This window comes from Halichoerus grypus, chromosome 9, assembly GCF_964656455.1.
Source record: "Halichoerus grypus chromosome 9, mHalGry1.hap1.1, whole genome shotgun sequence".
Classification (NCBI taxonomy): Eukaryota; Metazoa; Chordata; class Mammalia; order Carnivora; family Phocidae; genus Halichoerus; species Halichoerus grypus.
The window spans coordinates 106,036,093-106,056,249 of NC_135720.1; the positions used below are offsets into that span (position 1 = coordinate 106,036,093).

The 20,157-nt window shown below is 54.5% G+C and overlaps 2 protein-coding genes across 3 annotated transcripts; one reads left to right on the forward strand and one right to left on the reverse strand.

The window, feature by feature from the left end:
- Positions 1 to 2,316: 2,316 nt before the first annotated feature.
- PEX6 (peroxisomal biogenesis factor 6) lies at positions 2,317 to 14,137 on the forward strand. 2 transcript variants are annotated; one of them, XM_036124049.2, is made up of 18 exons: positions 2,317 to 3,244; positions 4,724 to 4,887; positions 5,359 to 5,442; positions 8,752 to 8,854; positions 8,939 to 9,072; positions 9,712 to 9,823; positions 10,416 to 10,624; positions 11,045 to 11,240; positions 11,395 to 11,471; positions 11,625 to 11,757; positions 11,839 to 12,044; positions 12,171 to 12,232; positions 12,480 to 12,588; positions 12,893 to 13,009; positions 13,134 to 13,211; positions 13,350 to 13,489; positions 13,671 to 13,848; positions 14,009 to 14,137. In XM_036124049.2, exons 1-17 carry the CDS (start codon positions 2,363 to 2,365, stop codon positions 13,805 to 13,807), a joined length of 2,943 nt encoding a protein of 980 aa, XP_035979942.1. In that variant the 5' UTR covers positions 2,317 to 2,362; the 3' UTR covers positions 13,808 to 13,848; positions 14,009 to 14,137. The 2 variants fall into 2 exon arrangements, with proteins under 2 accessions (XP_035979942.1, XP_035979941.1); XM_036124048.2 differs by having other exon boundaries at positions 13,671 to 14,137.
- Positions 14,138 to 14,253: 116 nt separating this feature from the next.
- GNMT (glycine N-methyltransferase) lies at positions 14,254 to 17,050 on the reverse strand. The gene is made up of 6 exons (XM_036124061.2): positions 16,827 to 17,050; positions 15,857 to 15,984; positions 15,298 to 15,414; positions 14,941 to 15,083; positions 14,715 to 14,836; positions 14,254 to 14,632 (listed from the first exon to the last, which is right to left on the reverse strand). The coding sequence occupies exons 1-6, from the start codon at positions 17,030 to 17,032 to the stop codon at positions 14,461 to 14,463; spliced, it is 888 nt and encodes a 295-aa protein (XP_035979954.1). The 5' UTR covers positions 17,033 to 17,050; the 3' UTR covers positions 14,254 to 14,460.
- Between the last annotated feature and the right edge of the window lie 3,107 nt (positions 17,051 to 20,157).

Sequence of the window (20,157 nt, forward strand, 5' to 3'; positions counted from 1 at the left end):
CTAGACAGGAGACCAGATTTATTTACCCATTCCCAAGCCCTCAAGGAGCACTGTAGTCCTGAGGCCTAGAGCTTGCCTATGTAAAGCAGGCCTATCCTTTTTGGACTCACACCACCATCCCCCAAATCTTGGTCCCTCTGGGAAGCAAGGGACAGAGCCACATAATACAGTTCAGAACTACCAAACGGGAACTTTCATCCAAATGAATTCAGGTCCCTAGTACATTCTTGCATGCTCTTTTAAAGATGTGGAACTAGAGGAGGAGCCTGGCTAAGTCAGTGGAGCACGTGACTCTTGATCTTGGGTTGTGAGTTCCAGTCCCGTGCTGGGCAGAGAGGTTAATTTAAAAAAAAAAAAAAAAAGTAGAGGGCTGCCTGGGTTGCTCAGTTGGTTAAGTGTCCAACTCTTGATTTCGGCTCAGGTCAGGTCATGATTTCAGCATTGTAAGATGGAGCCCCACGTCGGGATCCACACTTAGTGTGGAGTTTGCTTAAGATTCTCTCCCTTTCCCTCTGTCCCCACCTCAAGCGTGCCTGTGCTCTCTCTCTCTCAAAACAAAAAAACAAACAAAAAGTGGAATTGGGCAATTTCAAGTTTAAGACTAGATATACTCCAGGAACTATAATCAGACATTTAAAAAATATATTTTTTAAAGATTTTATTTATTTATTTGACAGAGAGAGACACAGCTAGAGAGGGAACACAAGCAGGGGGAGTGGGAGAAGCAGTCTTCCCGCGGAGCAGGGAGACCGATGCGGGGCTCGATCCCAGGACCCTGGGGTCATGACCTGAGCTGAAGGCAGATGCTTAATGACTGAGCCACCCAGGCACCCCTAAAAAATATTTTCTTGGAGGGCCTGGGTGGGCATCTGACTCTTGATCTCAACTCAGGTTTTGATCTCAAGGTCATGAGTTCAAGCCCCAGTATGGAGCCTACTTAAAAAAAAAAAAATAGGGACACCTAGATGGCTCAGTCGTTAAGCGTCTGCCTTTGGCTCAGGTCGTGATCCCAGGGTCCTGGGATGGAGCCCCACATTGGGCTCTCTGCTCAGCGGGGAGCCAGCTTCTCCCTCTGCCTCTGCCACATCCCTGCTTCTGCTCACTTGCTCTGTCAAATAAATTTTAAAAATCTTAAAAAAATTAAAAATACATAAATACATAAAAAATACCTTCTTGTCTTGCTAGGAATAGAAATACCTTCTAACATATAAATCTAGTATTCAACTCTCAGATTTTCAGGAAATTCTCAGGAATTCAAAACGTACATAGTAGAAGACTGACCAACTCAAGTTGTTCAGCTGTAAAGGAAAGGAGAGTTAGGCAGTGTTTGGAGAATGCAAGGTCCAGAAAGAGTAGATTACCACCAACCAATCCATTGATTCTAAGTGCAAATATTTTTTTTTTGTTAGTAACTGGAGGTGTGGCCTGCCAGTGTCCAATGTCTTGTCCAGAGCAGTGGAGGTGGACACAAGGATGGTATCTAAGTAACAGCAAAGTTGGGAAGCAAGCTGTTGGTTCGTGCTCATGACTGAAGCCTTGAACCCCTCTCTTCTGCCTGCTCTACTGCCCCTCCCGGAAACACACATCCCCCCCACCCCGCAGGGTAGAAACAGGACATGGGTCTCCAGTTTGCAAGGATTGGTGGGGCGGGGACAGCAACTGGTTTTGGAGGAATGAAAAAGCGAAGCTGCGTTGTCTTCGCTTCAAGTTTGGTGGGAGTAGAACGAACAGGACAATAAACAGGACAAGAAACACTGGGACGTGGGTTTTGTGTAGGATGTGTTGGACCAGGTGTGGTAGCACCAAGTACTCCAGGGCTACGTGAATCACATGTAGTAATCCAGCCGGCAGCCACCATATCCATCAGCATGTCTGAGACAGTTTTATCCTACCACTCCCTCCTGCAACCTTCCCCACAACCCCCAAACCTCAGTGCCTACAGTTCCACCGTGGAAACTGTAGGAGTTCCACAGAGGACTGGACTCCTTCCTAAACACTCCACCCATAGCTCCCAGCCCTGGGCCAAGCTGGTCCCGGGCACGCTGAGGGTTCGCTGATCATTCAATTAACTGTTACGTGCATGGCAGGGCAGTTGAGAGGACGTTACTCCCCTAGCAGGCGCGGAAGGCAGATCCGCGCAAACACAGTCTCAAAAGACTGCGCAGCGGCAGCGAACGCGTTACCGCCAGCGACGAACCAACCCATGAATCTGAGCCGCCGCTCGCCCTCCAGGAGCACGCGCCAGGGACCCGCCGCCCCGCCCGCTCTCCTCGCACCTCCCCCGACGGAAGCGGAAACGGCCTGCGGCGCTCTGGCTCCGGAAGCCGCTCTCCTTCGTCTACCTCGTTGGTCTCCTGTCACCATGGCGCTGGCCGTCTTGCGGGTCCTGGAGCCCTTCCCGACCGAGGCACCCCCGTTGGCGGTGCTGCTGCCCCCCGGGAGCCCGTGGCCTGCGGCGGGGCTGGGCCTGGTGCTGGCCCTGCGGCCCGCAGAGGAGAGCCCCGCAGGGCCGGCGCTGCTAGTGGCGGCCCTGGAGGGGCCGGGCGCGGAGACCGAAGAGCAGGGTCCGGGGCCCCCGCAGCTGCTGGTTAGCCGCGCGCTGCTGCGGCTCTTGGCTCTGGGCTCCGGGGCGTGGGTGCGGGCGCGACCCGTGCGGCGCCCTCCGGCGCTGGGCTGGGCGCTGCTTGGGACCCCGCCGGGGCCCGGGCTGGGACCGCGAGTCGGGCCGCTGCTGGTGCGGCGCGGAGAGGCCCTGCCAGTGCCCGGACCGCGGGTGCTGGAGACGCGGCCGGCGTTGCAAGGGCTGCTGGGCCCAGGGACGCGGCTGGCTGTGACTGAGCTCCGTGGGCGGGCCAAACTGGGTCAGGAGGCTGAGGACAGCAGCCGGCCCCCACCCCCACCCGTGGTGTCCTCCTTCGCGGTTAACCGCTCAGTCCGGCGACTCCGGGGAGTTCTGGGAGGGACTGGAGATTCACTGGGGGTAAGCCGGAGCTGTCTCCGTAGCCTGGGCCTCTTCCAGGGCGAATGGGTGTGGGTGACCCGAGCCGGAGAGTCGTCGAACACTTCCCAGCCACATCTGGCCAGGGTGCAGGTCCTAGAGCCTCGCTGGGACCTGTCTGAAAGGCTGGGACCCGGCTCTGGGCAGCCGGGAGAGCCCCTCGCTGACGGACTAGCCCTCGTGCCTGCCACTCTGGCTTTTAATCTCGGCTGTGATCTCCTGGAAGTGGGAGAGCTCAGAATTCAGGTAGGATACAAGACTGAGGTCAGGAATGCTCCCACTCCTTATTCCCTCTTCCTTACCTCAACTGAATTGGAAGAAGAGAGCTGTAGAATTTAGATCCCTTACTCCTTAGATCTTAATGTCTCTTAGTCTTATTTATCTATTCTCTATAATCAAAATATAATCCTCCATGGTGTAGTGGTGCATGGGAAGGGCTTTCATCTATTCAGGTGAAAGGAGAGAGTCATCCTCAAATTACCAGGTATATACAGTATATTAATCTACTTAATCAATTGTTTGAATTGCTACAGTGTATCCAGAATTGTACTGAGTAATATGGAGGATGCAACGTCATTTCTTTTGCTCATGCTTATCCTTGACTTCATTCCTGTTCTTCTGGCCTCATCTGTTAAAGTCCTACCATCCTTTCCTTCAAAGCCCATCTAAAGTTGCCACCTTCTTCCCAAAGCCGTACATGATCTTACCATATATTTAACATGACTTCTTTCTCCTATAGCGTTTTGTACCTTTCTTAGGGCATTTATTTTCTGTCCCGTTATGATTATGTACTCTCTCTAATCCTCAGTTATATATTGTAAATTCCTTTAAGGGAAGGGCTCGTTATTATCTTTAGTGCCTGGTATTTGATTTTAATATTTTAGTAAATATACCCAAGAGAAATTTTTGGTTTCTGCCTTTAAGAGATTACTTCAAGAAGATCGTTGTATTTGGGGGCACAAATATAGTCTACTGTTTAATTAGGCACCTAGATGCATGGTTTAAACCTATACTGTCCAATATGGAAGCCACTAGCCACAGTGTGGCTTTTTAAATTAATTAAAACTAATAAAATTTAAAACTTGGTTCTTCAGTTGCTTCAGTTATGTGTCAAATGCTCAATAGCACGTGTAGGTAACATTTCCATCACTAGAAAGTTCTGTTAGCTAATGCTGGCATAGCCAATTAGTGCTATAAGATGTCAAAAAGGATATAAGATATGCATGAATGGGAGTCAGGTGTGGGTTTCCTTTCGAATGGAGGAAAAACTGGAGTCCTCAGACTGGAGCTCATTCAGCTGAACCAACCCTTTCAGCTTCAGTGAGATCATATCCTTTCCCCACAACCTGAATTCAGTGTCCCCACTAATGTCCAATTAATATCAATTCCACTTGCTGCCTGGTGTCACTCAAAAGGACTTGTGGGAATTAAATGTCTTTACCACTTTCCTGGCTCAGGGTCAACTTAAAGGTATCACAGAAAGGTTATTTGTACTGGGGAACCTTTTGCAGCTAGAATCAGAAATCTCTTCCTGGTGCCCATGAGAAGGAGAGGTTTCTGTATCTAGGGAAGATACAGGTATTCAGTTTGGCTACCTTAGGCCTCCCCTTCCACAGGCCTTGTGGTTAGAGGATGTAAAGAGAAATATTGGCTGCTAAAGTTAAGGTAGGGCAGAGCCTGACTCCTTAGGAGAAGGTTGTAAGGTGGTCGTTATTTCTCTAATAGAGGTACTTGGAAGGCTCCAGCACCCCTGAAGACAAAGGAAGCTGCTCAGTGCTGCCTGGGCCTCTGTTTGCCAAAGAGTTACACATCGAAATTGTGTCCTCTCCCCACTACAGCACCAACGGAAATTATGACCATGTTCTTTACCGGCACTTTCGGACACCCAGGTTAGCTGCTTACCCCTTTCAGGAGGATAGCATCTCACCCTTGCTCTCCTCCTATCCCATGCCTTAGATTCAGGTCCCACAGAGCCTCTGACTTACTTTACAAAGCCGCATTTTGGGCAGTGTTGTGGATAGATGCCTCTTGGTGTGGTAGGTGGTCAATAGAAGAGAAATTGGTACCATGAGGTGAATCTGGACAATCTAAACTGAGAAACCTCTTTGATTTGAGCAGGCCCACAAAGAGCCAGGATCCTGCTTTGCCCCTCACTGCTCCTTGATTCCCCCTTTCTAGCCTCTCTGCCATTCCCCCCAGCTCATTCTAGGTCAGATGTGTTCTCTGGACAACTGCTTGGGATCTCTGGGTGGGCGGTAGGCCCTTATGGTCTGCAGGTTGGGAGTAGACATACGGGGATGTGTCGGGTCCATGCTCTTGACTCTCACTGTGAGCTGATCAGGGCCACTGCTGTGTTGCAGGGCAGTCCAAGAAGGGGATGTTCTGTGTGTGCCAACAGTTGGGCAAGTAGAGATCCTGGAAGGAAGCCCAGAGAAACTGCCCAGGTATGCAGCTGCCTCTTACCCTACAGCTGGGATTCCTAACCTGGGTGCAAGAGTTCTGTGATCCCCTCCCCACAGGTTGTGTGGAATAATTTTGCATATAAGAAAACTTGGTTGTTGTGTACATTTTTAAAAAGATTTTATTTATTTGATAGAGCAAGAGAGCACGAGCACGGGGGAGGGGCAGAGGGAGAGGGAGAAGCAGACTCCCTGCTGAGCAGGGAGCCAGATGCGACTGGGGGCTCGATCCCAGGACCCTGGGATCATGACCTGAGCCAAAGGCAGATGCTTAACCTACTGAGACACCCTGGTGCCCCTGTCATGTACATTTTTCTAGAGAAAAGGTACATGCTTTCTTCAAGTTCTCAAATAGGCACGGGAACTGAAAAAAAGATTAAGAACCACCGCCTGCTGCCTTGGGAGGTGTTTATCCTCAAATTATTGGGTGGTCATAGGTAAAGGAAAGCATTAAGAAGTTTAAGGGCCTAGCCCAACATGAGATTCCTTGCTTTTCATTCTCAACCACAGGGTCATTTGGGCCAGTTTTCAGGCCACACCTCCCATATACTCAACATAAGGAGACCCAGGCTTTGATTTCTGCACTAATTAATGGTGTGTGCACATGCAGCTTTTCAATCCCATCTCCCCAATTGGGGGAGAGACAGATTGCTGCTGTCATTGAGAGGCCTTCTCTTTTTCCTTATTCTCAATAAAGAGTGAGAAATTAAGCATAAGTGACCCAAGCACCCAAAACAAGGAGTCCAGCTTTCTCCTCCCTCTAGACACTGATCATAGAGGTTCCATGTAAAATGGTGAGGCACAGAATTCAGAGACTGCTTGGGCTTTCTGGGAAGCGGGAGAATATGTAGCCTGATACCCCAGGACTGATTTCCTGTAGCAATGTACTAGAAGGAGAGCACAACTGATAGACACACTAATCCAACGTCCACAGGGGATTTCAGTGAGGTGGTGGGGCCAGCCGGAGGGAACTGAGGTGTAAGAGTTGGCATGCCCAAGGTCTCTGGCCTAGCCAGCCTGGGTCCTCTGCCAAGACAGATGCAGTTTGGAGTGCCTGATTCATCCTTGGTCAACATTCAGAGCTTCGTTCATTCAGAGCTGTGGTACCCACATGAAGGGCCTGGTAGAACCCTTTGTAACCCCATTTAATGCTCGTGGCACCTCTTTGAGCTTTCCCAAATCTAATCTACAACTGGGGCCTGGTAGAAAATGCCAGGCTGGCATGTATTAGTCACCTCCCACTTGTGTCTCCCATCTTAAATATAGCCAATATCTACGAGCTAGCTTTGTGTAGGAAAACTACAGAATGCCCAGGCCCTGGGCCCTTCTGAGACAGACGAGCAAGCCTGTTCTGTTCCTGGATCTCTGCTGTTCCAGCCCTGTAGAGACCTGCCTCCCTCCTCTGGGTGCTGAGCACACAGTTCCTTCCCCTGAGCAGGTCCTGGAAAGTGAGGTTCGGGTGGGCAGGTGGGTCCAAGGACAGACAGAGATGAGTGCTTTAGCCCTCCTCCCCCAGACCTGTTCAGGGAGGCCTTGCTAGGAGGCTCCTATGATCCCTGGAACGGAATTCCAATGGTGGTTAGCCTCTGCAGGTTCTTCCACGGTTCCCCTCTCCCGAGCAAGCCAGCAGGATCCCGCTCCACTGTCTCCCATCTGGCTCTTGAGAACACAACCCAGCTTTCCCCAGCAATATCCAGATGTGTTCAAGAGGTCTGATCCTTGTACTTACCGAGATGGTCCTACTGCTGTCCACGGAGGGGGGACTTCCCCCTAACCTCCCACAGTGCTGTTCTTCCTTGGATTCCACTGCTCACCATGTATACTGTGACTCAAGATCGAGATGCCAGGTTCCATGTAAAATAGTGAGGCCCGGTAGATTTCTACCAGGTGGGTAGAAGTACCCACTGTTCATTTATACTGAATAACAGTAAGACACAGGCTTCCTTATGTTCCACTTTTTATCACGATAACTTCCTACCCTAATAATTGCGGGAATTCATAATACCAATCTGGTATGCTTCTCCCCTCCACCTAGTTAGAAAGAGTAAGCAGCTTTATGAATGAGGCAATGTGAACAAAGGAATTTGCACCGGCTGGAACTTAAAAAGGCCCAAGTTATAGTCTGGGCCAAGTCATTGCCTTTCCACCTGAGGATTAAAGAGGGGAGTAGTTCAACATTTCTTTTCTGGAAGATAGGGCTAGTCACTACTACCTGCTCCCCACTCTCTGCTCCCTTCGTAGGTTGAGTAGCCCCAGCTCACTCTGAGACTAGCCAGTGAATGCACAGCCCTGTTATGGCTGGGGGAGCTTTCAAAAAATACAGATGCCTGAGCCCCACCCCAGACCTATTGGAGCAGAGTCAAGGTCAGGCTGGGGCCTGTGCAGTCTTTTCATTTTTTAGAAAGGAGAGAAAAATGCTAATTTAAAAAATTGAAGTGCCTGCCTGGCTCAGTAGAGCATGCAACTCTTGATCTCAGGGTCACGAGTTCGAGCCCCACATTGGGCATAGAGGTTGCTTTTTTAAAAATTGAGATCTAATTCACTTTTAATGTGCACAATTCAGGGGCTTTTACTATATTCATAAGGTTATGCAACCAACACCACTATCGAATTCCAGAACATTTTCATCCCCCCAAAACCCTTTCCCATTAGCAGTCCCTCCCTACTCCCTCCTTCCCTCAGCCCCCAGCAATTACCAATCTGCTGAATGGAATCATACAATATGTGGGAGATGTTGATTTTCAAAAGTCTCACAGATAATTCTAATATGCAGCCAAACAGAGAATTAATCATTAGATGTCTTTAATAAGGAATATGCAATTCGATTTTGTGGATTATTGGGTAAGAGCCAAGGCTCTTCCTGCTGAGGTTTTGGAAGGCCTTGGGAGGTATGAATTGGAAGGGAAGACTGTATTCTGAAGCCAGTGAAAATGGTCCGATGATCATTGCTTAGCGCAGCTGTGGCTTCTCCCACTGGAATGGGCGGGAAGGCCATTTACCTGGAGAAACACATCCCAACACTCTGATGGTTGTCATGAGGGATGTAAGGACAGTTATAGCTCCTGCCCTCAAAATGTGCAGGAGCCAGCCAGGGAGATAAGAGAGACCATTTGCTCTCTTTTACCCCTCCTCCTCTCCCCTTCCTCACCCCCTGCCATGTCTAGGGGCAGTTATTCATGCTACTCTTGAGTATGTCCCTGCGGTCAACCTCTATGATTGAGACAGCCACCTCATCCTTGGGGAGGGGTGTATGTGGGCTCTGGGTCTGCGGCTCATTGGGCTTCTTTCCTGCAGGTGGCGGGAGATGTTTTTTAAAGTGAAGAAAACTGTTGGGGAAGCTCCGGATGGGCCAACCAGCGCCTACTTGGCGGACACCGCTCATACCTCTTTGTACTTGGTGAGGCCCTGGGGATGGGACCAGACCTGGGAAAAGGAACAGAAACAGCTTCCAGACACTAAAGCTTCCTCCCACCTTTCACAGGTGGGCTCTACCCTGAGCCCTGTCCCAAGGCTCGCTTCAGGAGAATCCATTCCCTGGAACAGCTTGTCTCCTCCGGGCCTGGAGACCTTGGTGACTGAGCTCTGTGCTGCCCTGAAGCCTCGCCTCCAGCTGGGGTGAGTGAGGCCGCGGCCTCAGCGGGGGAGAGAGGCCTGCTTGGAACATCTCCAGACGGGCAGTGGGCCGGACAAGCAGTTCCTAATGCACTGGCCAGTGTCGGGTTGGTGGACCTCCCTCAAACCAGTATGCCCAGGCCGCTAGCCCATGTCCTTCCTGTAAGCAAATTCCTAGGCTCCTTTCTGGGGATAACCTCCAGCCTCCAAGGTTGGCTGTGGAAGAAGAATCTCCACCAGGGACAGCTATCTCTGAGACTGCCCTTCCCCTTAGGGAGCCCACTAGCCATTCTGGCCTTCACCACCCTGGCCCCAAAAGATACAGCTCCTCATACCACTGGCCTACGTGTAGACACAGACCCTCCCCTAATTCCTCTCCATATGATCCAGACCAGATGTAACAGTCAAGGCTTTACTGAAGGCAGTGATGACAAAGGGAACTGTCCCAGCTGCTGGATACGCTCCGCGCCCCTGCCAGGGCACCCCAGGTGGTAGGCGAGCTACGGCGCCAGCCCTGGAGGAGGAGGGGGGCCGCCAGGAGAGAGAGGGTGCCTGCTTTCTCAATCCAAGGGTCCCTCTGTTCCTGGGGGCTCTTCATTTTGAGCAGAATGGAGGGGACAAGTGTCTGCTCTCTGGTTGCAGAGGTTCCCTGTTGACAGGAACCAGCAGTGTCCTTCTCCGGGGTCCCCCAGGCAGTGGCAAAACCACAGCTGTCACCGCAGCCTGCAGCCGCCTCGGGCTCCACCTGCTGAAGGTGAGGGTACCTGGTGAGGTGAAGCCCAGATTCTCCCTCTCCCCTCCCCCTTCTGGCCACCAGCCTGGCCCCGGCACCTGAGTAGGTCAGACATATTCCCATGATTCTCAGCTACAAAAAGATGCTTGCTTGCTTTTTTTTAAAGATTTTTTTTATTTACTTGACAGAGAGAGAGATAGTGAGAGCAGGAACACAAGCAGGGGGAGCGGGAGAGGGAGAAGCAGGCTTCCCGCAGAGCAGGGAGCCCGACGCGGGGCTCGATCCCAGGACCCTGGGATCATGACCTGAGCCGAAGGCAGTCGCTTAACCAACTGAGCCACCCAGGTGCCCCTGAAGGCAGACTCTTAACGACTGAGCCACCCAGGCACCCCAAAAAGATGCTTTGAAAAAGGAAGGGGTTTGAAGACTGTGATGGGCAGTCCAGGGAGTGAGGTTGGGGTAAAGAGGAGGTAGGACTTGGCCGGTGCTACTGCTCCGCATCTCCGCCCTCTAAAACAAGGTGGCCTGCATCTTCTTCTGGCTCCTCTCCCCGCCCTTCCTGCCTCCGTCACGCCTGCCCTTGGCTCACAGACCGCTGGGGCCCCGTCCCCAGGTGCCCTGCTCTAGCCTCTGTGCAGACAGCAGCGGGGCTGTGGAGACAAAGCTGCAGGCCATCTTCTCCCGGGCCCGGCGCTGCCGGCCTGTGGTTCTGTTGCTCACAGCCGTGGACCTTCTGGGCCGGGACCGTGACGGGCTAGGTGAGGACGCTCGTGTGGTGGCCACGCTGCGTCACCTCCTCCTCGATGAGGACCCCCTCACCAGGTATTGTACAGAGCTGAGTCTGTAAAAGGGCAGGGCCCCCCCCACCACCTCTCTGCAGCCTCTTGTCCTCTCTTCCTCAATGGCTTCTCAGACATCTCGCCCGTTTGGCTGTCCTCCAGACAGTCCTGAGCTGAGGAGCTTGGGGTATCCAGAGGGGCGGGGGTACGGTCCCTAGTATTTCGTGGGGAGCACTATGTCAGAGAAAAAGCACAGCCTCTACCCTCGGTGAGCTCCCTGTGTATGGGGGGGGGACACAGGTCCCCCTCTCGAGGTGTGCCCACGGAGCCCCAGGCAGGAAGCCTTGGGGCGCTCCCCTCCCTCTCCCACGCCCGCACCCACCCGCCTCGCTGCCTCGTGACAAGACAGCGCTCAGGGGCCGCCAGCCGCACTCTGGCCCTCAGCGCCCCTCTGTGTCTGCAGCTGCCCGCCCCTGATGGTCGTGGCCACCGCAAGCCAGGCCCGGGACGTGCCCGCCGACGTGCAGACCGCGTTCCCTCACGAGCTGGAGGTGCCCGTGTTGTCAGAGGGCCAGCGGCTCAGTGTCCTGCGGGCCCTCACTGCCCACCTCCCCCTGGGCCAAGAGGTGAACCTGACGCAGCTGGCGCGGCGGTGTGCAGTGAGTGCCGAGACAGGCCCCCCCCGCCCCCCCAGTCCCGCTGCCCTGCCCGTGGGGGCTTCAACCCTGGGCCGCGGCTCCCGCTGGGGGACCGGCCCCCTGAGGGTCCCTGCCTACTGTGCCCTGCTCACGCTCCTCTGCTGTGGTTCCTCAGGGCTTCGTCGTAGGGGATCTCTATGCCCTTTTGACCCACAGCAGCCGGGCAGCCTGCACCAGGGTCAAGAACTCGGGGTGAGGAAACTGGGCGCAGGAGGGAAAAGGAGGCAAGAGGAAATACGGCCGGGGGAGGGTGGGGCCTGGGGGGGGGAGGAGGAACCAGGAGCCTGATGGGGAGGAGGCTTTTGATGAGGTCCTCCAGAGGCCCTCCTGGGTTTGTCTTTGCAGGCTGGCAGGTGGCTTGAGTGAGGAGGAGGAGGGGGAGCTCTGTGCCGCTGGCTTTCCTCTTCTGGCTGAGGATTTCGGGCAGGCACTTGAGCAGATGCAGACAGCCCACTCCCAGGCCATTGGAGCCCCCAAGGTAGAGACTCCAGGTCCTCCGAGGTAGGACAGGAGCTCTCTCCACCACCCTGTCCCCAACCGCACACTGTCCATCTCCTAGATCCCCTCAGTGTCCTGGCATGATGTGGGCGGGCTGCAGGAGGTGAAGAAGGAGATTCTGGAGACCATTCAGCTCCCTCTAGAGCACCCCGAGCTGCTGAGCCTGGGCCTCAGGCGCTCGGGTCTTCTGCTTCATGGTCCCCCCGGCACGGGCAAGACCCTCCTGGCCAAGGCAGTAGCCACTGAATGCTGCCTCACCTTCCTCAGGTGGCGAGGGGGTGTGGAAGGGGTGGTGGGCAGACTGGGAGCTGCAGCAGGCTGGGGGGCAGGAGGGGCTGGCTGACAGGTCAGTTGTGTGTTTACGCATCTGACGAGTCTCATCCTCTCCCTCAGCGTGAAGGGGCCTGAGCTCATCAACATGTACGTGGGTCAGAGTGAGGAGAACGTGCGAGAAGGTGAGTGAGGAGGGGCCAGGCTTCTAGCCCTTGCCAAACCCTTGGGTCCTTGTGCTGCCCCCCACCCCCACCCCATCCGGCGGCTCCTGGTCTTTCCACCATCTCGTGGTCCTTTCTACAGAGGACCTGCCCAGGGTGGCCTAGTGCCTGGAGTGGTGAATTTTCACTCCTGGCTTCCCCTCCTCCATCGCCTGACTTCAGATCCCCCCTGAGCTTCCCCCTCCTGTGGGTCCCTTTCTCTCCTCAGTGTTTGCCAGGGCCAGGGCCGCGGCTCCGTGCATTATCTTCTTTGATGAGCTGGACTCGCTGGCCCCAAGCCGGGGGCGAAGCGGAGATTCCGGAGGTGTGATGGACAGGTGGGGGTCTGAGCCAGATTGGAGTCTGGGGTCCGAGATGGAGGGATGGGAGACAGGTTGCAGCAGTTTTCAGAGCCCAAAGAGTTCCTGCCATTCCAGTTCCGAAACAGTATAACAGCAAAAGGGGGGCCGTGGAGTCAGGTGGGGGACACTGAGGAGAACAGGGGGGCCTGCATGGAGGGGTCTACAGGGCACAACCGCACAGGTGGCCCCGTGGAGAAGGCCTGCAAGGAAGGGCCCCACAGGTAGGGCAGAGGCTGGGGAAGGCCCAAGGACTCTCTGGCCTCCATGTCCTCACTCGCAGGGTGGTGTCTCAGCTCCTGGCTGAGCTGGATGGGCTTCACAGCACTCAGGATGTGTTTGTGATTGGAGCCACCAACAGACCAGACCTCCTGGACCCTGCCCTTCTGCGGCCTGGCAGGTGCGCACCCCATACCTCTCACCTCTGCTGCGCCCTTCTGGGCCTGGCCCTTGACCCCCGTCCTGTGCCTCCTCCACCCTCGTGCTGGGCTTCCTGACACTTACGCCTGCCTGTTTCCCTAAAGATTTGACAAGCTGGTGTTTGTGGGGGTGAGCGAGGACCGCGCCTCCCAGCTACGTGTTCTAAGTGCCATCACACGCAAGTATGCCCTGTTAGGGGGAGACTCCCAAGGGGCTTGGGCCTTGGGGTGGTTAGGGGGATAAATGCAACGTGCAGAATAAGCTGGCCGGGGATGCCTTTTGACAGACTAAACCGTTTCTTTCCTCTATCTGCGCAACAGATTCAAGCTAGAGCCCTCTGTGAGCTTGGTGAACGTGCTGGATCGCTGCCCTCCCCAGCTGACGGGTGCAGACCTCTATTCCCTCTGCTCCGACGCCATGACAGCTGCCCTCAAACGCAGGCTCCAGGACCTGGAGGAAGGTGAGCCGTCTGCCCGCCCCGGAGGTCACCCAGAAAGCTAACGGGAGCCAGGCCGGCTCCTGGATATCAGAGGAGGGACTGTTGACATTTGGGGGCCTCTGGGCAAGCAGACGCCCACCCCAGGGCTCTGCCCTCCTCGGACGTAGGCCTCAGCCTCTGTTGGCCCCTTGTCACCCCGCAGGGCTGGAGCCTGGGAGCTCGGCACTGCTGCTCACCATGGAGGACCTGCTGCAGGCCGCGGCCCGGCTGCAGCCCTCGGTCAGCGAGCAGGAGCTGCTGCGCTACAGGCGCATCCAGCGCAAGCTTGCCGCCCGCTAGGGGCCTCCCGCCGTCCAGGACCCTGCCCGCCGGGGCTGGAGGTACTTAGGTTGTCCCCACAGACGCCCAGCAAAGGGCTCCCTCTCTGCATACTGCTGTTGCACCCAAAGGCTGCCTACCTCCAGGAGACCCCCTCGGTGCCGAGTAGCCCCACAAGAGCTCAGAGGGCGTCATCCCCTGCCTACCTGTTTGTCCTTCCAGGCCAGCTCCAGCTCCAAGACTACAGACCCTCTGCTCAGGAGGAGGAGCTTGGGCCTGGACGCAGCTCTGGGGATTGCTTCCCCCCGACCCCCCAGTCTTGGCTGAAAATAAAGTGTATGCTGCCCCCTGCTGGTTGTGGTCTGAAAGGCTGGCGCGTGGAAGAGCAAGCCTGCGGAAGGAGTAAGCCCCAGGGGAGGGCACCTCGGGGAGCTCGAGCCTTTTGACAGAAACACAAGGCATGCGGGGACTGAAAAAGGCACAGACTGTATTGCTCACACTTCCATTTGCCTGAACCCAAATCCCTGCACCCGCAGCAGCGGTCTGCCCCTCCCCACACCCGAGGATCTGCGCTGGGGGCTGGCCTTGGTATGGGGCCGCTAGTCCCCACCTCCCCCGCCAGATCTAGCAGTGCCTGGGCAGAGGGTTGTAGGAGCTGAGGCCACGCTCAGCGCTCAGTCCGTCCTCTTGAGCACGTGGATGAAATAGCAAGGAATGTAGGCCTGGCCCGGCTTGTAAGGCTTGAAGTCACCCAGGACGCTGTGCTGGCACTTGCCCCCGAAGGCTGCTCGGAGCAAGTCCGTGAAGGAAGCCAAACAGTGTGGGTAGTAGGAGAGCCGGAACTTACTGCAACAGAGCCCCCAAGCAGCCATGAGGACTGGTGGCCTCAGCACCACCCCCCTTCACCCCTGCTGAGCCCAGTGGGTACCTCAAGCCGGGAGAACCATCCTGGCCAGCCCCCGGCACCTGCACGGTATAGTCCAGGGTCACCATGTGGGCTTTGTTGTTCACCGTCAGCACGGATGTCGTGATGTCCTTGGTCAGGTCACTCTGTAGGCGGTGGTGCAGGCTGCATTAGCCTGTGCAACCACCGTGCAGCCTGGACCCTGGGACCACAGCCCCCATTCTGGGCCTCCCACCCCCGGGGGCCCCACCTTATAGTAGATGTTCTTTCCTGGGGGCGCACAGCCTGTGCTGAGGATGTGGTCGTAGTTGCGATGATCGATGACCAGCAGGCCCCCCGACCGCACCATGCTTGCGATGTTCTTCAGGGCCAGCCGGTGCTCGCTCTGGTCTCCTGCGCTCCGGGCAGGGGCAGAGAGGCTGCGTCTGCTGAGGGCCCCGAGCTCCAGCCTCCCTCCCATCTTTCTCCTCCCCGGGGATACCGATGCCAAGGCAGAGAGGAGCAGAAAACGGGAGTCTGCTCTGGCAGGAGAGCAGGCACCTAGGGGTCTGTGGAAAGAAGTATAGCTCAAAGCAAGGGCCAGGCTCCAGGCCACACCCTGTCTCACCTTTGCAGTCTGGCAAGTGGGCAAAACTGTTTCCAAGGCAGATGACAGCATCGAAGCCACCCCCTGGTGGCTGGGGCACATCTTTATCCAGAGTCATCCAGTTGGCTTCTTCGATGACTGGGACCAGGAAGGGGAAGAGGGGTCAGGGTGGCACCACGGCCCCAGCGGTACCCACCTCCACCAAGTGCAGCCCTGCCTCAGTTTCCCCTTAAAGACACATGGGGACTCCCCATCCAGTTAGGCGGAGGGGATTATTACGGATATGGAGGGTGAAGGGAAGGAGGGGCCAAGGGGGGAGGAAGCTGTGATTGAGAAGAAAGGCTCTGCGCTTACCGGTTTTTATTTGGGAGAAGGGAGAAGACATTACAAACATCATTAAAACTAGCCCCGCATTACCAGATACCTCATTCTGGTGCCTAAGCCTCCCTTTCCAGGGAAAGTAATTTTGCTGTTCCCTTAAGGAAAACAAGCACCCCGGCGCAGGCGCTAAAGGAGCCCAGGGCAGAGAGCACCGCGGCCAGGGGTGCTGGGCAGGGAGGGCCTGACTGGACCTGCGTACCCCACTTGTCGAAGGCTGGCTCGTGCCGCCGGTTCCAGCGCTCTTTAAGCGCGTACTTGAGCATCTTGTCACTGGCGTCCACACTGGTCACGCTGAAGCCCTCTTCCACCAGCATGATGGAATCCACCCTGGGCAGGGCCGGAGGGGAGAGGCAGAGGGGGGCAGTCAGGGGGCCTGGGAAGGCCGGGAAGAGGCCCTGTGCTGGACACTTCCGTCTTGAGTCCATTCCTCTTCTTCCTCGCCCCAGGCCCTCTCCACTGACCTCAAATGAGGTTCCTCACTCGGTGCCTTACCACCAGGTAGCAACTTTTTGGTTTTGTTTTTTTAGCACGCGTTCAGAGCCAGGCCCTCTATCAGTGCGCACTAATCCTCACGGCAACGCGGTGAGGTAGGCGGTGTTAGCCCCGCTCGGGGAGATGGGGCAGCCTGCGGCTCCCGGGATTGAGGAAGCCGTGCTCGGGGAGGTGGTATAGCCGGACCCTAACCAGCGCGGGTCTGAATCTCCTCTCCGCTGGTAGAGGGCCTTCGCTCCTCTGGAGCAGGTTTTCTCACAGCCGTAAGTGGGACATCACTCCTTACCTCATGGGGTTTCGTAAGGACCTTAAAAATGGACGTAAAGACAGCTCCGGGCACAGCGCGTGGCGCGGGCAAATATTGAACGAATGTTAACTGTTAACACTGCCCAAGGCCATCACTGGGGAGCAGTGCCAGAGCCGGGGCCCGTGAGAGCTTCCGTCGGTCTGGCCCCAAAGCCCGGCCGCCGCGTCGCCCCGAGGAGCCGGCCGTCCCCACCCTGAGTCCCCACCCTGCGGTGCCCACAGCCCCCTCGCACCCTGGGTGTTCTCGGCCCCGCCTCCCGCCCGCTCTACCCCGCGGCCCGCCCCGCCCCCCCGCCGGCTGCGGGTCGCGGGTGGAGGCTGCCCCCCCCGCCGCCCCCCGCCGCCCCCCGCCGCCCCCCGCCTCGGCTCACCCGGTGCCGCAGGCCACGTCGAGCACCCGCTGGCAGCCGTGCTGGCGCAGCAGCCCGAGCAGCCAGGCCTTGTACTCGGCCGTGCGGCTGCGGGTGTCCCCGATGTAGAGCTGCCACACGCGCGCCGCCTCTCCGTCCGCGTACTGGTCCGGGAGCCCCTCGGCCGCCACCCCCAGGGAGCGGGTGCGGTACACGCTGTCCACCATCCTGCGGCGCGCCTGGCTCGGCGGCCGGCCCGCTCCGCATTTATAGAGTACGGCCCTGGCCGAGGCCGGCCGCCCCACCTGCCCAATGGCAGGTGAGCGCGGGGACACGCCCCTGCGGGGCTCGCGGCCTCGGGGAGGGCGCTGCTGGGCAATCGGAACCAGCCCTTCTCGCCGGCGGGAAGAGCCAGCCCTCTGGGCGACCCCCTGGCGGGAAAGGGCCCTCCCAGCCCCCCACCGCCTTCAGCCCGGCCTCAGGAGGACCGGGGAGGGGCCAGCAGATCGGGGGGGCAGTAAGATCGCCCACTCCTCCGCCACCTAAGCTGGATAGGAAGGAAAGAAAACTTCCCAGTCCACACCGAGCTCAGCGCCTCGGACTGGACCGTCCCCAGCGAAGGAAGGTATCAGCATATCTAAAGAAGGATTGTCCGCTGCAGGAGGCCCTCGTCAGCCAGGAAAGGGAGGAATAGGGAGTATCTGGGGATAATGCTAGTCTGGCCACCCAAGTCCAGGAGCAGTTCTGGCCCAGCGAATCATCTGCCCACCTGGAGGCAGGTGCTCCCCTGTCGTGGAGGTAACGCGTGAAGCTTTTCCCTGAGTCGGCTAAGGCGAGGTCGGCCCTTTCCTCCCAACTCTTCACCGACAGGCAGGCTGCTAAGCACTATTTACTGTTTGAGGCCCCTGTTTGAAACCCAGCATCACCACAAAAAATTTTAAAAAATAATGAATAAATAAACATAAAAATAAAAATCTCAATTAAAAAAAAAAAGATTTTATTTTTGAGTGATCTCTGCACCAAACATGGGGCTGGAACTCACAATCCTGAGATCAAGAATTGCATGCTTTGGGGCGCCTGGGTGGCTCATTCGTTAAGTGTCTGCCTTCAGCTCAGGTCATGATCCCAGGGTCCTGGGATGAGACCCGCATCAGGCTCCCTGCTCAGTGGGGAGTCTGCTTCTCCCTCTCCCTCTGCTTGTGCGCTCTCTCTCTCCTTCTCTGTCAAATAAATAAATAAAATCTTAAAAAAAAAAAAAAAAGAATCACATGCTTTACTGTGACTGAGCCAGCCAGGTGCCTCTAAAAGTTTCTTATTTTTAAAATTTTTGGGGGGGAGAGACAGGGGGAGAGGGAGAGAGAGTCTCAAGGAGGCTCCATGCCCAGTGCAGAGCCGGACACTGGCTCCATCTCACAGCCCCTGAGATCATGTCCCCAGCCAAAATCATGAGTTGGGCACTTAACCGACTGAGCCACCCAGGCACCCCTAAAAGTTTTAGGGTTTTCTTTTTTTTTTTTAAGATTTTATCTATTCACTTATTTTAGAGAGAGGCAACATGACAGAGTGCAGGAGGGGGCGGTGGGTGGAGAACAAGAGAGGAGGGAGAGGGACAAGCTGACTCCTCACTGAGCACAGAGCCCCACCTGGGGCTTGGCTTGAGCTCACCACCCTGAGATCATGACCTGAGCCAAAATCAAGAGTTGGCCGCTTAACTGTCTGAGCCAGCCACGCACCCTAAAAGTTTTAATTTTGTAAACACTATCTGCTTTCAACAGAGGTACCCACAGGGTGGAAAGTCCAGGCTTAGGGGTGGAAATGCTTGGTGCCCTTGCTGTTATATTGCTCACTGTCACTTCATAAATTGGCTCCTTGGTTTGGTTAGTGTACCTCTACCCTTCTTCCCCAAAGCAGAAGGTCTCTTCCTAGGACAAGATCCTGGACTGAGATGGATTCAGCAATATGATGCCCCCCAGTGAACCCCAAGACAGCGAGAGTGGCCTTCCCCACCTATCTTTGTTCTTCTGGCTTCAGAAGGAGCTAAGTATGGAATGTAGAATGAAGGAGGCTCCCCTCCGCTCACCCTTTCATTATCTGTAGAATCTAGGAGCGGGAGGAACCCAAGATTATATAATCATTCTTAACTTTCTATTTTTAGCACACAGACTGCCTCAAATGGGCTTGCCTTGCCCAAGTAATGGAGTCTTGTGCTCATGCTGACCCTATAGACAGGTCTTTGGCAACAGGCTGAGAAGGGCACAGTACCGGGAATTACAAATATATAGATAAGTGGCCTAGGGCAATTTATTATTTTTCCCTTACTACTGCTTTCTTTTCCACTTACTTTTTAAAAAGATTTTATTTATATATTTTTTTTTCTTATTTTTTTAGAGAGAGAGGGAGGGGGGAGGGGCAGAGAGACAGAGGGAGAGGGAGAATCCCAAGCAGGCTTCACACCCAGCGTGGAGTTCCATGCGGGGCTCTATCTCACAACCCTGAGATCATGACCTGAGCAGAAATTAAGAGTCAGAGGCTTAACTGACTGAGCCACCCAAGCACCCCCTGTCCTCAATATTTAAAGAAAAGACAATACCCAGGAACTTTTTCTTGTCCAGAAGTGATTTCAGCTCTTATTTTTCTCTTACCCGTTTTAAAACAAAGTTATTTGAATTTTTGGCATAATGCACACCTCTGAATGTTTGTATAACATTTTTGTGATTGGTTTGCAGCCTTTAGGCGCTAAAGGCCATACTCTCCATACTGATAAGGAATTTTATTTAAATATTTGGCTTTTATTTAAATATTGATGCTTACAATTTTGAGAAACATATAATTTCACCCACAGAGCCATAATATGATTTTTTAAAATAAAATGAATACTGGTGGTATATTTGGATTAAAAAAAAATAAAGGTTTTGAGTAGCTTGTTAAGTGTACTTTCCATTTGAAAGACAAGATTTTTGTTCTGAAGTTAATAAATTTGATTCCTTTCTCATCCAGAGGCATTTAAAAGAATGTCAACACCATAACACACATGACATTTCATGGGCCTTTTTTCTTTCTTTTCTTTTTTAACTTTTAACCATCAAAAGCATGTTTTCTTCTCTTGACCTTAAATTATTTGGCCTTAATCATGCTTTCAATGGCTACATTGAGTAGATGTGTTGTGACTTGTTTAATCATTCCCTAAGTTCTGAACATTTAAAATGCTCCCACAATTTTTCAAGAGAGTGAACACTTGGATAATTATAATCAAATCAGTTTTCAAATGGAATTTTTCTATTAATCAATACTGTCACCCAAATCAAATGTGGGTGTTATGAAGATGTTATTCCTTGATATCTTACAAGGTAGA

Bases quoted from the DNA above. Each gene is read 5' to 3' on its own strand.
- GNMT (XM_036124061.2), bottom strand. From the start codon at position 17,032: ATGGTGGACAGCGTGTACCGCACCCGCTCCCTGGGGGTGGCGGCCGAG. The intron at 15,985-16,826 runs GTGAGCCGAGGC...GGCCCTGCCCAG, and splicing joins GACGTGGCCTGCGGCACCGG to GGTGGATTCCATCATGCTGG. The intron at 14,837-14,940 runs GTGGGGCCCCCG...CACCGCCTACAG, and splicing joins GAAAGAACATCTACTATAAG to AGTGACCTGACCAAGGACAT.
- PEX6 (XM_036124048.2), top strand. From the start codon at position 2,363: ATGGCGCTGGCCGTCTTGCGGGTCCTGGAGCCCTTCCCGACCGAGGCA. The intron at 3,245-4,723 runs GTAGGATACAAG...TTTCTCTAATAG, and splicing joins TGGGAGAGCTCAGAATTCAG to AGGTACTTGGAAGGCTCCAG. The intron at 10,625-11,044 runs GTATTGTACAGA...CTGTGTCTGCAG, and splicing joins GATGAGGACCCCCTCACCAG to CTGCCCGCCCCTGATGGTCG.